This window comes from Gopherus evgoodei, chromosome 10 (assembly GCF_007399415.2).
Source record: "Gopherus evgoodei ecotype Sinaloan lineage chromosome 10, rGopEvg1_v1.p, whole genome shotgun sequence".
In the NCBI taxonomy this organism is placed as follows: Eukaryota; Metazoa; Chordata; order Testudines; family Testudinidae; genus Gopherus; species Gopherus evgoodei.
This window is the reverse complement of record NC_044331.1, coordinates 31421942-31436793: the sequence shown is the minus strand read 5'-3', so window position 1 is coordinate 31436793 and position 14852 is coordinate 31421942. Positions and strand designations below refer to the sequence as shown.

The 14852-nt window shown below is 38.1% G+C and overlaps 1 protein-coding gene across 6 annotated transcripts in view; it reads left to right on the top strand.

The window, feature by feature from the left end:
* Positions 1-14534, top strand: part of OTUD7A (OTU deubiquitinase 7A) — a 267788-nt gene extending 253254 nt beyond the window's left edge. For 5 of the 6 annotated variants that reach the window (XM_030578509.1, XM_030578508.1, XM_030578510.1 and 2 more), the window contains one exon: positions 2888-14534. In XM_030578509.1, the coding sequence (XP_030434369.1) occupies positions 2888-4318 (1431 nt within the window). In that variant the 3' untranslated portion in view covers positions 4319-14534. The remainder of the gene's footprint in view (positions 1-2887) is intronic. The other variant, XM_030578513.1, reaches the window with a different exon arrangement.
* The last annotated feature ends 318 nt before the right edge of the window (positions 14535-14852 follow it).

Below are 14852 nucleotides of genomic sequence, written 5' to 3'. Positions count from 1 at the left end.
CATCCTGGTGTAGCTCACTGATTTTGGAATAAGGCTTGTAAATTTTCCATCTCATTTTCTTTAAAAACACCCACCCCCCACCCCGCTGCCTGGGTGTTTTTGCAGCAGGCACTCCACTTTGAAAAGTAGTTTCTAGTAAAACGCTACTATTTGGAATTATTTTTCTCTAGTTTTTTTGTGTATTTGGTTTTTCTAAATTCTCTCTTTATTTTTAAAGGTTTCCTGAACTATTTAGGCCCTTCTCCGCATTACACTCCCATATGCCGAGGTCACCTGCCTTTTCAGCAGCATTTTATGGTCTAAAAATCCAATTTCAACTCAGTTTCTCTTATAAGAACTAAATTTGGACCACTGGATAGCTCATAGCTCCACTTTTACATTAGAAAGTGGCTGACAGGACCACAAAGTGCTGCTAAAATGGCAGCCTGGCACCTTGGGAGGAGGAAGCTATTTAAAATAGTGCACAGCTGGGACCTCGTCGCTGAATCTCTCACACAATTCCCATGCAAATCATATTAAAAGAGATGGGGGTTAATCTAGAGTCAAAAAGTTGATGGGCGAGGACAAAGGTAATTAGGCACCGAGCACAACCAGGGGTTGAAAAGAGAAATTGAGGGTTTAGGGGAAACAGCAAAGGTCTGCAGGAGAAAAAATTAGTTTTACAAGGCCCAGCGTATGTTCATTGAAGGCGCCACTCCTAATAAGAGACTTCCAGACTATTTTTTTCCTCTGTCAGCTCCAATTCCTCCCACATACTCTCTGCCCATCCCTTGCATTGACAGATCCTCATTTCCCCACATTGTTCATGAATCATGTCTGGTCCCATTGAGGTGTTACCCACCACCTAGCAGATTCCCCTTTGCTTCCACTGAATTAATCTGTCTGCACAGACAAGCCCCATCTCTATTATTATTATTATTATTATTATTATTTTATTTATTGTATTCGCTGACTGCCTCATGGGCTTGCTTTTCATTCTTCCGCAATGTGGGGTGGACATTGTTTTATAAAGCAACTGTGAACCTCGTTTTTAGCTGAACTGAAGAAAACTCCTAGAGGGAAATCCTGGCCCCATTGGAGTCAATGGCAAAACTCCTATTGATTTCAGTAGAGCCAGGATTTTATCCTTAGTGTTGGAGAAGATGATAAATTTGTCCTTGTTCTTGCCGCCAATATTCATCCGTAATATAAAGTGTAGAAGTATAGAACACTGCTGCGCCTTCCGTTGTTTGTATGGATGTCTTTGATTCAGTGTCTATACCGGAGAAGTAGAGCCAGTTCTTATTGAATCACAATGTATAAATAACTCCGTTGAGAGCATAATGTTGTCTCACTTGTACTTTTGCACAGCTGGATAGTAATAAACTAATTATTGACAGGTTTATTTTGTATGGGCAGAATGGCATAACTCATAGTAATTCCCCAGCAGAGCTGAAACTTTTCTCCTATGGAATGAGGGTGAAATTGCCTTTTGCAGAGGGCATATAGGTGCTGGTGCTGGAGGTGCTGTCATACCCCCTGGTTTGAACTGGTTTCCTTTATATAAAGGATTTACAGTTTGGTTCATTGGTTATCAGCATCCCCACTATAAAAGTTATTCCAGCACCCCTGGATCCAGCACAAGCATGTGCACCACTTAAGCCTTATTTTGAGGACTTAATTGAGACATAGTCCCAGTACTAGCTTTTTGAACAAGGATGAATTTTGTCTGAAGGATTATGGTTAGTTAAACGTCTCATATTTGCTGTTTGGCAGATGTAAAGACCTGGTGCTGAACATGCTTAATATCCATTGTAGTGAGTGAATGGTTTGGGTGCTCATCATCTCACAGGATCAGCCCTCTACGTTAGCAAGAGTTTCACCAAAGAGGCCAGCTGTTGCAGTAGTTTTAGAGTCTATTTTTTCCAGTTCTGGAGACTTATTTTTATCCCTGTGGTCACAAATGATCTCAACTTAGACCCTAATGAACACTGGTCTCTATCCCAGATGTGTCTCACAATTTAGTATGATTTGCAGCATCTGTTCCAGGGAGGCTCAGGATTGAGAGGGTAGGGGCGTTGCCAGCCAGGACTGAGCTGTATTCATAGTTTGGGAACCTTGTAAGTCACTTAACTGTTGTTTTCATAGTATTTGCTAGTGCTGTTATTGTCCAGCTTCCATGAATCCCCATAACATTATCGTAGTGATTTACCTTGAGAGTGGTGTGGTAGCCTAGCTACCATAGAGCACAAACTGGGCAAATATCTCACGTATGAGAGAAGAAGTGCAAATTTGTACTAAGTGCTAATGTTGCTCTTCAAAACAAAATTGACACTAAGTTAATAGTCTTGCAGAATTACAGTGAAATTTACTAGCCCTGGCACAAAATCAGTTACCAATCCTTTACCTTGACGGTGATGATAATGAAGAACTTTACTCTCACCCAGCAAAAAATGTCACTTATTCTCAACAAGTGGGTGAGTAGAATTTTGCAAATTAGAATGAACATGTGCAAGTTTGAAAGCTGCAAGAATTTTTAGTGTCCTCTTTGGGATCCTTTTGTAACTATTCTGTGCAAACTGTTGTGTAGTTTCACCTTCAAGCATGAACTGGAACTCAGATTTCCAAATAAATGTTAACTCTTCCACATTTTGTGATTGACAATAGTGTATTTTTTTATAAACTAATATTGTTGCAGAATATATACTTATCCCTGAAGTAATATACCTTCTGTTTTGTTCATTGTAGGTCTTGTAGGCTACAGAGGTTAATTAAAACTTAACTTTAAAATCGCTCTGTGTAGATTTAAAGCTACAAGTTAGAGCAATTTGATGGGGGATATAAAACGTAATCCTTGTGTTAAAAACTGATTTTATTCTATCTAATCATAACTAATTTCCCCTAACAGGCCCCTTTGGCCCAGCCAGAATCGCCCACCGCTTCAGCAGGAGAGGATGTTCAGTCTCTGGCCGACTCAATGGACTCAGACCGAGATTCTATCTGTAGTAATTCAAATGGCAGCAATGGCAAAAATGGTAAAGAAAAGGAAAAAGACAAACAGAGGAAAGATAAAGACAAAAACAGGACGGATTCAGTTGCCAATAAACTCGGAAGCCTCAGTAAAACTCTAGGAATTAAGCTGAAAAAGAATATGGGTGGGCTGGGAGGGCGAGTGCATGGCAAGATGAGCAGAGCAAACTCAGGGAATGGGAAAAATGGCGACATCACAGAAAAAGTCAAAGAGAAGAAGTCGAAGTCTCGCAAAGGGAGCAAAGAGGAGTCCGGACAGTCTGCGAGCACATCTCCATCTGAAAAGACAACTCCCTCTCCTACCGACAAGGCGAGCATTTCACCTGCCGAAAAGACAAACACGAAATCCCTCCCTGACAGACAATCTGACCCGTGGAAATACAGCACCGATGTAAAGCTCAGCCTCAACATTCTGAGAGCTGCCATGCAAGGAGAACGCAAGTTTATTTTTGCTGGCCTCCTTCTGACTAGCCATAGGCATCAGTTCCATGAGGAGATGATTGGCTATTACCTGACCAGTGCCCAAGAGCGCTTCAATGCCGAGCAGGAACAGAAGCGAAAGGAGGCTGAGAAAAAAGCTGTTCTCAATGGGTCATCTTGCAGAAAACTGGAGCAAGAAGCATATTCAAAAGAAAAGTTAGAATCATCTGCTCAGGACAGGGCATCACCACTCTTGCCTCAAAGCCATACAACTCAACTGGTTTTAAAGTTTAAAGATCGCACTAGTCCCACTCCAGGGTCATTTTCTTCACCAAGTAATTGTGCTAAGAAAAGTGGACCCATTCCGGTATCTGCCCATTATAGCCATACTCCACCTGTTCAAAGGCAAAGCGTTATTCATTTGCATGATGTCAACTCCAAGCCATCAAGCTTCCAAGATGATAACTACAAGCCAGTGGTTGGCACCTTAAAAACATGTGCCACTTATCCCCAACAGAATCGATCACTGTCGTCACAGAGTTATAGCCCAGCACGGATATCGGGTATCCGTACAGTGAACACAGTGGAATCACTGACCTACGCCATGCCTACCGAACACAAGTCACAGACATTTACAAATGGATTTAATACCGGTGATATTAGAGATTGCTTAGAATATGCTGATGAGGAGGCTCCTCAGACCTGGTTGAACAATGATAAAAACCGAGGCAGAAGCACAGTTTCCCCAATATATTCCATCCAGCAGAACCGTTGCAAGAAAGAGAACTGTTCCTTTTATGGTCGTCCTGAGACTGAAAATTACTGCTCATACTGCTACAAAGAGGAGTTAAAGCATAGGGAGAGAGAAAGTAAGGGACACCGGCATTGAGGATTGTGAGGATCCTTCCCTGACTACTTAGTTTAACCATTTTCTTACTTGCAAGTAAATAGCAATGGATTATGGAAAAAGGAACCCTAAAAAGGGAATGATGGGTAAATAATATCTAGCTTGTCACTTTTCTGGGGCAGTGCAGAAATAAGAGGATTAATTTATCATAAAGAATTTATTATTTTCCATTTTGTCAGTGTCTTTTTTACATACACTGGTAAGCTGAAAGGTTGTTTACTCCTTTGTCAGTGCTGTGTATATGTTTGGTCAAAAATGTACTAATGGTGCCTGAATTTACACTGACATCACTCAGGTAGTAGAATGACAGGGAAAAAGTAATAATACTGGAGATGTGGTATTATAATAGGATAGTATCTGCCTCATATACATTTGAAATTCTATAGCCATCATAGGGGTGATTTTTTTTCTCAATAGAAAGTAAATTTTTCATAGCCCCTTTTTTAAAAGGGTAGTCATTTTGCATACTGCAAATTTTTAACGTAGTGACATTACTTTACTGTAAACATTTTGTATTCATTTTAGTGCGAAATGCAGTGTCTCCAGAAATATGTGAATGAAGGTCTGGATTCATGAGGACTGTATCTCCTCATAAGTGTTGGTGCTTGCAGATTTTTTCCTCCCAGTTCAGTAAAAATCTGAACTAGTCAATCCATATGTTAATTTGTTGTGAATTGCAAGACAGATATTGGACATTGTTAGAAATATACTGTGGCCCTATTACATGCAAGATTTTGCATGACATAGAAATCCCAGCAAATAATCTTAGTCACATGAATTTCAGCAGCATTTTTATGGCTGTGAAGATGGGGAGAAATCTATAAAAACTACCTTAAAGGACTTACAGAACTTGCTCACGAGCCAGAATTTTTTGCCACAGTCTAAGGCTGGATAAACTGTTCAGCACAAATAATATGTTGCACGAATTTAATTCCCCTATTCACAATCTGACTTCTTTCTTTTATTAATTTGTTCATTGTCCAAAATTACTGGATGAATGGTTATTGTGAAAATACTTCCATCTAAGCACTACTTGCAATCTATTTGTTGCAACTGTTGTGTTGAGTCTTTTGGACGGAATGACACACACACCCCCACAAAGAGCTTTCAAGATATCTGTGCAAACACTTCCAGCATGAATACTCATGCAAATGCAGATTTGTGCAAGTCTTCATATCCAAATATTGACATAGGTATTTTTGATACTTCCTTTCCCCTTTGGGAATAAAGTGTTGTTCTACTGGATGTTTGTGAAAAGCAGATAGAAGGGGTCACAAATACCACCAAAATACATTTGTAGTTCTTATTCCAACAAGCTTTCCTGAATGTTGTTTGCAGTTTTCATGCCACCAACCCATGCAAGTATGGCAATAAAACAAACTCAGATTTTTAATATTGATACACTTGTAAACAATGGCTGGATTTTCTGTCTGTCTACATTCATGAACAATAGCTCATTTCCTGCAGGTAGACAGAAGATTATTTGCCTTCAGGACTCTTTGCTAACTGTTAATTCTCTGCCATTCTCAGGATCATGAGTCCAGTTTTATTCAAGTATTGAACAGCATTTTTCTGGGCCACAAGTGGCTCAGGGCCTATTCTCACCATACATACTCAGATCTTACACGTGTATAACTGTTAATTTGAGTAAGTTGCTCCTACTTAGCATGGTTGTGAGCTCAGTCAGTCCCTTTGGCCCTGATTCAGCACATTAATTTTCAGGAAAGCATTTAAACATGAGCCAGAGCCCCCTTGAAATCAGTGGAACTTTGGCACCTTCTTAGTGTTAAACACATATTTAAAGGGTTTGCTGAATCAAACCTTTATTGACATTTTTATTAATGAATCACCACCCTATAAAGATGAATTCGTAAAAATTGATGGGCAATACCTAGCTAGCTCTTTCCTGAATTCAGACCTGTATTGAACTGATATCCATTTTTTCATTAAGGGAACATGTTACGAAGCTGAATGAGTTATTAAAGCTCCCTTTATTGTGTGACTCCCCCTTATGAAGCCCAGAGTTCAAAATCATGTTCTTGGTTTTGTATGCTGTTACACAGACTCTTTATTGCTTAGCTGGGGTGATTGAGTATATGTTCTACTTACCAAAGAAATCTGTGATTTCAGATCATCTTACAACAAATCAGACATACTTGATTGCATTTGTTATAGAAAGGGAGACAGAAAACCAGAAAGGACAAAATTTCATGAAGGAAAGAAATATTAAATAATTATTAGAGTAGCAATAACATTTGATATTCCTATAAATGCTTCTGTATAAAGTTAGACTTGAGAAAACTGCACTTAGCATCCACTTGCTCCTGTCCATTTATTTGATTCAACTGCATCATCTTTGAAGAAGAAGAAATGTGGTCACAGCACATACTTAAAAATACATAATTTATTTGTTTTAAGTTTAAAAAAAAATTGATTAAGGTTTTAGCTGCAGTACTCATCAAAATAAGAGGTTTACAAAGTCAATATTTAAAGAAGTAATTACTATAGGCCAAATTACTTAATAGATTGACTCTTACCTAGAATATTTTGCAAAGTGTAATTGATCTGCTGAATAATAACACAATTGTGTCCGCATACCCAAGCTTCACAATACACAAGGTCATTCTTAAATTATGAAAAATTAACAGGAAGCTATTTCTTCAATTATTTCAAATAAATCTGTTGTGCGATAGTAGTGCTATTACGCAGCCGCCCCTTTCCTCAGCTTCTTTAATAAGTTATTGGGCCTTACTAAATTAGCTCAACACAGGGTTGCCCTCTTATGAGAACTTTTTCCCAGCATCCCCTTCTCATAGTGTCCATTTACATTTGGCAGAGGTAAGCAGGTGCAGCCCTAAAGTGGTCATTTTGCAACTGGCTGCTGCTAGCTATATCTTCCTCCCCTGCTGGTGAGGCTTCTTTATTCCTGTTATGCATGCACCCAGTGTTCCATGTGTGACTCCTGAGCAGAACTGACACTTATTCCCATTCGCTGCTAGGATTTGTTTTGTACTAGCATGGTGCTTTGCACTCTGCGCACCAAACACATAAAAGAGAGTGCCTGCTCTGATAAATTTATAGCACAAGGACTGATTCTGACAAACACTATGGTGCGCACGCCCTTTGAACTGAATTTGCAGGGTCCAGCCCTAAAAGGGAGTTTCTTGTCTGTCTATCTTCAGAGATAACTAGAAAATGCTCATGGCTTGAGTTCACCATCAGTAAAAGAAAATCTTCAGTCGCTCCTCATCCAGCACTTAGAGGTCCTGTGCCCCATTTTTGCCGTTATAGTGAGTAATATATTTGTAACTCCTATACTTTTTATCTTCCATCAAATGTAACCCACTGGTCAGTGTGTTATATGTACCCCTCTGTGCCTGACCAAGAGAGAAAGTATGCCTCTTAACAGCTTTCAGTTAGAGGAGCTTGCTTTTTAGCTCACGCTGTAGTAGAGACTCATACTTTTAACTTTGGAGGTCTCCAGTTTGATCCCTAGTGTTAGCCAAGTTGGTGGCCAATTATACAAATACCATCTTTTACTTTTTAAAACCTGTTTTTGTTTTGTTTTGGCATTCTCTGATCATGGCACAGCGACTGGCTGGGTCAGCCCATCATTTCTCCTCCTTATGCCCCAGCTCTTGCTTTTAGATGCATGTTTGCGGTATTGAGGAAATTGTGCTGTAAATGTAGAACACAAAACAGTGATCAAAGATCATCACTCCTGCTCATTCTTCATTGGAAGCCCCAATTTAAAAAAACACTAAATGTACACACACACAAAATACATTCATAGTCACCAGAAGAAACGTACGTTAGAGGAAGTAGGTATTGTTTACATTTTTCGAATGTGCAGTGATTGCTGCTAATAAAAAAAAAATTTAAAAAGCAAAAACCCTTATGGAAATATTGTACCTTGCTAACAAAATCTGCTCACAATAGAGGAGGCGTATAATCCATAATAGACTTTTGATCACACTTTACATTGATTCTATTTATAAATGGTTTATGAATGATTGCTAGATGTTGTAAGTATGTTACAGACACGAGTTGCACATGCGATAGTAATAAGCATATCCAGTAGAATGGTGGTGTAGATGGTCATAAGCAGCTTAGGGTAAGTCTACACTGTGATTTAAAACTGCCACTGAGTCTCAGAGCCTAGGTCAGTGGGCTCAGGCTGTGTGGCTTAAAAATAGCAACGTAGATGTTCAGGCTTGGGCAGGGTCTCAGAGCCTGAGCTCTAGCCCAAGCCTGAACGGCTACACTGCATTTTATAGACCAAGGCCAGCAGTGGTGCAGGTCTTTGACTGTATCCCAGTTGACATGTTGGACTCTATAACAACTGATTAACCATTTATTACAAATCTATTAATTTATTAAGCTTTTAAAATTATTTATAAGTGCATCAATTATATAAAGTGTGAGCAACCTTCCTTTAGCAATTTGCTCTTTTTAAATTCAAACATAATGTACAAAACGGTTCTAGGGGAGGAAAGATGCTCCATTTGGAATTTTGTGTGTTGCTCATTTATTAAGAACTTTAAATAGGTCTTCAGATGAAGGCTGAGAGTTCTCTTAAATACAAAAAGTTCTAGGATATGAGCAGTGTTTCATGATGCAAGAAATGTCAAAGGCATGGCAAGCATGGTGTGATTCCAATCACTTACTTAGGCATGCTGACTGATTGCAGATCAGTGCAGACTGCTGTAACAATCACAGCCTTTGTCATTCTCTGTGGGCTAATCCCAGTTTGTTTTATTTTTATTGTGGTGAATGTGTTGATATGAAATAATGCACAACTTGCAGAGTATAGCTCTTTAAGGCCCTGATCTTGGAAATAGTTACACATGTACTTCACTTTATGCACGTGAATAATCTCCCTCACCCCAATGAGACTGCTCATCCGCAAGGAAACACGTTTATCAGTGTGCAGGATTTGGACTAACCTTTCAGCCAAATTTGGTCCCCTTTAGGGCAAAATGCTGTTCATCTTCCTTAGACTTCCAATGACATCAAGGAGGATTTTTCTGGAGGAGCCACAGACAGAAATTTGTCCCATCAGCCAGATCCAAGGGCTAGCAAAGTTAATGGAAAGAATCCCACTAATTTCAGTAGGCTCTAGATCAGGCCCTTCGTGAACACAAAATAATAGAAACAAGCCGACTAAAGAAGCAATGTCTTCATAACCTCGGGAAAGTTTCGTGCATCATTAGATATCCATATCCAAATGGAAATCGCAGTAATTTGAAAAAGACCAAGATCCAGAGAAGCTAAATCTCTGACCCTGACTGTAAGTGGCTTTTCAGCTTAATCCATTTTAACTCTTTCTATATACTGCAAGTATTTTTGTCTGAAGCTATGGCAACTTCTATAGAATATCACCAAATAGTATACAGCATAGAATTTCAATTACTTCAGTAACCTACACTACATTAAATTTCTAGGCACATTAATTTCCTGTGTATATGATTAAAAAAAGGGTATTTGTAAGTGTGTTCTGTTTGTAGATTTAAGACTGTATTATGTTGGAATTTTACAAGCCAAGTTTAAATTGTAATATAGATATTATTTTTATATTATTTTCAAAATATGCTACAGAGCAGTATTTTGCGCCTTTATTAGAAACAGGGTTGTCATTTTAGTAGGTTAACTTTGGAAATGTTGGTAGAAATTAACCATGAAAAGAAAGCTTTGTAAACATTCTCGTAAATTCTGAATGCTCTTTGTTGTTCACTCCAATGTCTATTGAAAGTTGGAATATATGAATGTTTTTTATTGAAAGGCTTTACATTTTTGTTTATATATTTTGGTACAGTACTTCCCTCTCCCTGCTCAACCTCTCCAGTGAACACTCTTTTTTATTAGCAACTTCAGAATCATTAATTCATCCAAAAGGTTTTCTTACCTGAATAAAGAAGGAAGTCCCTACACAGAATGTGGTTGCGATTCATAACAGTTTGAATCCATTTCAGTAGGTTTATTTGTTTTTTTAAATATGTTTATGGAATTGTTATTCCTACCAAAATGGAGAGTGACAATGAGACACTGGTGTAATAATTTAATACCTGTAGATTGTAAATCCCTCTAGATTGTGGAAATGTCAACTTCTAACTGGTAAATGCATTTTATCCTACTGTATATCTCTGCCCAGCATGCCTACACGTACACTCATGTTTGCATATCAGCTTCTTGCAGATTACATCATTCAGACTTTATTTCACAGTACTTTCCACTGTACATATCAATATCTGATGAACTGTGCAAAAAAAAAAAAGACTGCTACTAATGCATATGTAAGTCACAAACCAACAGGTACAATTTTTCAGGGAGTGTTGGGTATTTTTAAAAGAACAACTAATGATTGTATTGCAATCAAAATGTTCAAATCTGGGTGCCTGAAATTAGGACCCTAAATCCATATTTGGTCTAATAAATGAGTTGCCTGGTTTTAAGAGGTGCTGAACATTGACTTCATTCGGAATTTCTGTTGCTTGATGACTTCAGAAAATCAAGCCAGTCGTTTAGGTGCCTATAAGTGATCTTTTTTGCCTGTGTGTATTCAGGTTTTTTTATTATTATTATTTTATTGCTCTCTCTTTTTTGACTCAATGAAAACTATGTGACCTTTAGTGATTTTCATTTTCTGTGTCAGTAATTATGATGATTTATAAAGTGATCACTTGGGTATCGAGAGCCCTGCCTTGGTGTACCAAAATACAGTATAATTGTCCATTTAATAACAACCTACTTCTTAGCAAGGCTAGCATTCCTCAGACGTTAGGGGAAGTGTATCTTTCTTTATTTTTCCTTGCAAAGCCTGACCACAATAATTGGCTTCTCTTAGGTGAACATGTTGCTTTGACCCATCTCTTTTGCCTCCTATTACCTGAATGCATGTACTGTACCAAGGGAATCTAAATGGCTGATGCACATTTGCACTGTGAAACACACAGCATGGGTAAAAGCCACCATGTTCCAAACAGCCTTAAAGTTATGACACTCTGGGGACTGAGAGTCATTTAACTGGATGCAGCCTGTGTCCCCACTTCCTCATTTACCCATGACTGTAAATTGCTCTAGTCTGCTGTAGCCTGCATAATTATGTGGTGCTGTAAAACTGTCTGCTCTGTATGCTCATTTAAATCATAGGTAGGGTTTGTTTGGGTTCTTTGGAATAAAAATGGAATTGAAAGTTCCAAATCTTTGATAACGGCCAGTGTGCTGGGAAACCTGAATGTCAAGGAGGGAAAAGAGAGAAAAAGTAATTGGGTAGGTAAATGGTGGGTAACATAGTAACTACGGCAACAAAATGTTTAGTGGAGTACAAAGTTCTGGTTATCAAAAATCATTGTCTGCCTAGGCTTGTGGATCATCCCACTAAACTCAGAGAACAGAAGCATGTTGCTTTGCCATTCATCTGTTCAATTGTCCAGACCTGTTCATTGACAAGGCTTATTCATTGTTTTTCCGCTCTTGTGCAGAGAACTTTATTTGTAACATTGCCTGAAGTTACAGAGGCATGGTAAAATGTCAAAACTAAGTCAGTGCCTAATATTGCTCCATTTATTAATTATAATTGGCTTTCTTTTGACTCTTTTTCGTGCTTTTCATTAGAGTGAAATGCAGCTTGAAAACTGGTGACCCCATTCTCCTCTTTCTTATGCATCAGTTTGACATCAGTGCAATGGCAAAGTGATGCCAGATTTGCATAGGTGTAACTGAGGAGAAGGTCCTGCATGGGCTCTCATATAGAGGTGTTACTGCTTTGTCACAGAACCACATTAGAAAGTGACATGGGCCAAATTTTGCCCAAGTGAAGTGGTAGTTTTCCAGGAGCCGGGGACCTGTGCCTCCGCCATTGTCGTCTTTTAATATGGGCACTGGGCTCATCTGTCCCTGTGAACAGCATCTCTATATCACAGACCATGGTAGTGGAACGAGGCCTTGTAGAACTCTGTTCACTTGCTCTTTGGCCAGCTTGGCTTATGTCATTCAAAATAGGCTTTTCCCAATTTTTATTAAAATATGCAGGAGATCCAGTAGCAAAATATAACATCAGACCCTCACGGTCTGAGGTAGCGTCCTTACGCCACTTTTAACTATATTAAAATGTTGCCATCTGAGATGAACAGAACAACAGCTATGCAGGGACAGTAAAGAAGCTTTTGGCTCTCAGCATTGCAAATTGTACATGTTTATGCTTTAATATTGAGAAATGTACAGAGGGTTTTTGATAGCCTCTCTCTTGCTACAATAGATGGAAAGCCCTTTTCCCATGTCGCTCCTCAAGGAGCTTTGCATACACATAATACAAAACTCAGTTCATTCAGCATAAGCCAAGGAGAACAAATAGGATTTAAGCCTAGATTAAATAATAAATAGAATTAGTCACACAGACTTCAGTAGTCAGGGAAGTCCAAACTGTAGTATTATATCATGTTAACATTAATAATTTAAACAGGACTTTGCCCCAATTAACTAGATTAGGTTCATACACTTTCCTCAGGGGAAGAATGAATCTTTCCCTGTTGTTTCCCAACCCATCACTTATTCTAATGGTAACCCTCCTGTTACATTCATATGGTATTTGTCTTCCATTATTTAAGTAGAGACATTTTGTTGTGAGCTGTACATGGCTGTTGTGTTTTTACTGTACTGTTCAGTTCCGTTTTCTGTTAGTATTTTGATGGCAAAATACTGTTATAAATATGTCATACTGCCCTTCAGTTGATGGTTGCATGATTGGAAGAATTTCTTCTCTTTAGAAGGCCGCCTTCTCCTTCCTTGACATTTGTGATTGTACATTTTTCTTCATGGAGAGAGATGGATCAAATGTTCAAAATCTGCACACTGTTTACGATGTACATTTTCTATGGCATAATTCTGCATGGTTTAAGCCAGATGCATCTCAAACAAGGGCAAGTTTCTTTAGGATCCACCTGCAAGGGAATCTACCATATAGGAACTATCTCTAACTCAGTTCATTCGACTGTCACCTTATTATCACCAACTATTATATCACCTGCCCCAAAATTATCCGTACATTTTCATATCTACTGATAACTTTCTTCCTTTCTCTCTTTAAACTCTTGGACAAATTCTGAAATTCTTACTCTGTCCTTTATGTCAGTGGGAGTTTTCCATGAGTAAGAAGGATTTGGTCCTCGCATAGAGAATGCTTTGTCTAAATAGGAAAGTATTGAAATAGCCCACCCATTTGATTTTTTTTAAAGTCTATTCAATGGTCTTCATGCAATTTTAACCAAAGCTAGTACGATACAATTTTTAAAAAATCAGAACAGGTGATGCAACTCTTCCTAGTAACCTAACCAACTCAGAGTTGTAAGAAGTCTATATAAATGTAGAGTAAATGTATTTATACAGGACTGTCAGCAATGTTGAAGCAAATGTTAATACAGAAAAAAGCAAACTTCACTCATTTCTCTAGGGCAAGACTTAAATTTCTTGGCAGTCAACCCATTCTCATTGTTTTGGAGCTTGAGCGTAGTTTATTGTGGTCTTCTGTACATTTCTTAAGAGTTTTAGCAGAGGATTGTTTTAGGATTAAAAAAAGTAATATGGATATAATATACATATCAAGGCTTTATTTAAAGCTGAGGTGACTTTCCAGATTTATTCAATTCATTTCCATTTAAATGTTCATCCCCTGTGAAACAAGATGATTTATCTTACCCCTGCCCTGTTAGTAATTGAATGATGTGATTGCTTTCCATCACTTTGGTCTGAAGAGAAAACATTTGGTCATTTTGATCCTGCCTCCCATATCATGTTTAAATTGATTGTTCCAAAGAAATGAAAGCATTAAATAATGTTAAAAGGTAATGAATATTTTTTGGGGTGGAAAGTGTGAGTTCTTGAGAATCTTTTTTAGATGCAATGTTCATTTTGATTCAATTTAAATGTTATTTTTAATCTGATCCATTCTTTGACAAAGATGATGTAAGAACTGTTTTTAGCAGTTGGATTGTTACTTTGTAAAGTATTCAAGCACTAAACCAATTTTTGCAATAGATAGTAAATCTTGCTTTCGTTTTGGAAAACTTCCAGTTATAACTGTCGCACTTTTTATAGCAGAACTGTATTTAATTTCTTTCTTTTATGAAAGATTACTATAAGTAACTGATAGCTCTGTAATCTGTGTGAATTGGCTTCTCCATTATTTGAAACAGAGAAGCTATAATGCCTATTCAATAAAATTAACTTATTTGTAAAGTATCCATTTGTCTGAATTTTTGAGCAAACCTTTCATGTACTGTACTACTAACTATTATGTCAGGAAAGTGATAAGGCCTAGAGGGTGAACAGGCAGGGTGCATGATGCAAGCCTATGGGATATCAGTTAGCTCACCACAAGACTTCCTTCTGGTGGCACAAAAGTCACCAGCATTGCATTTTCAGGATTAAATTGCCTGCTCACGACCTGATGATTAAGCTCAAATAGGCTTGATTTTTTCTTTTTTATGTGAGAACACAATATATGTATTTCAATCGATCA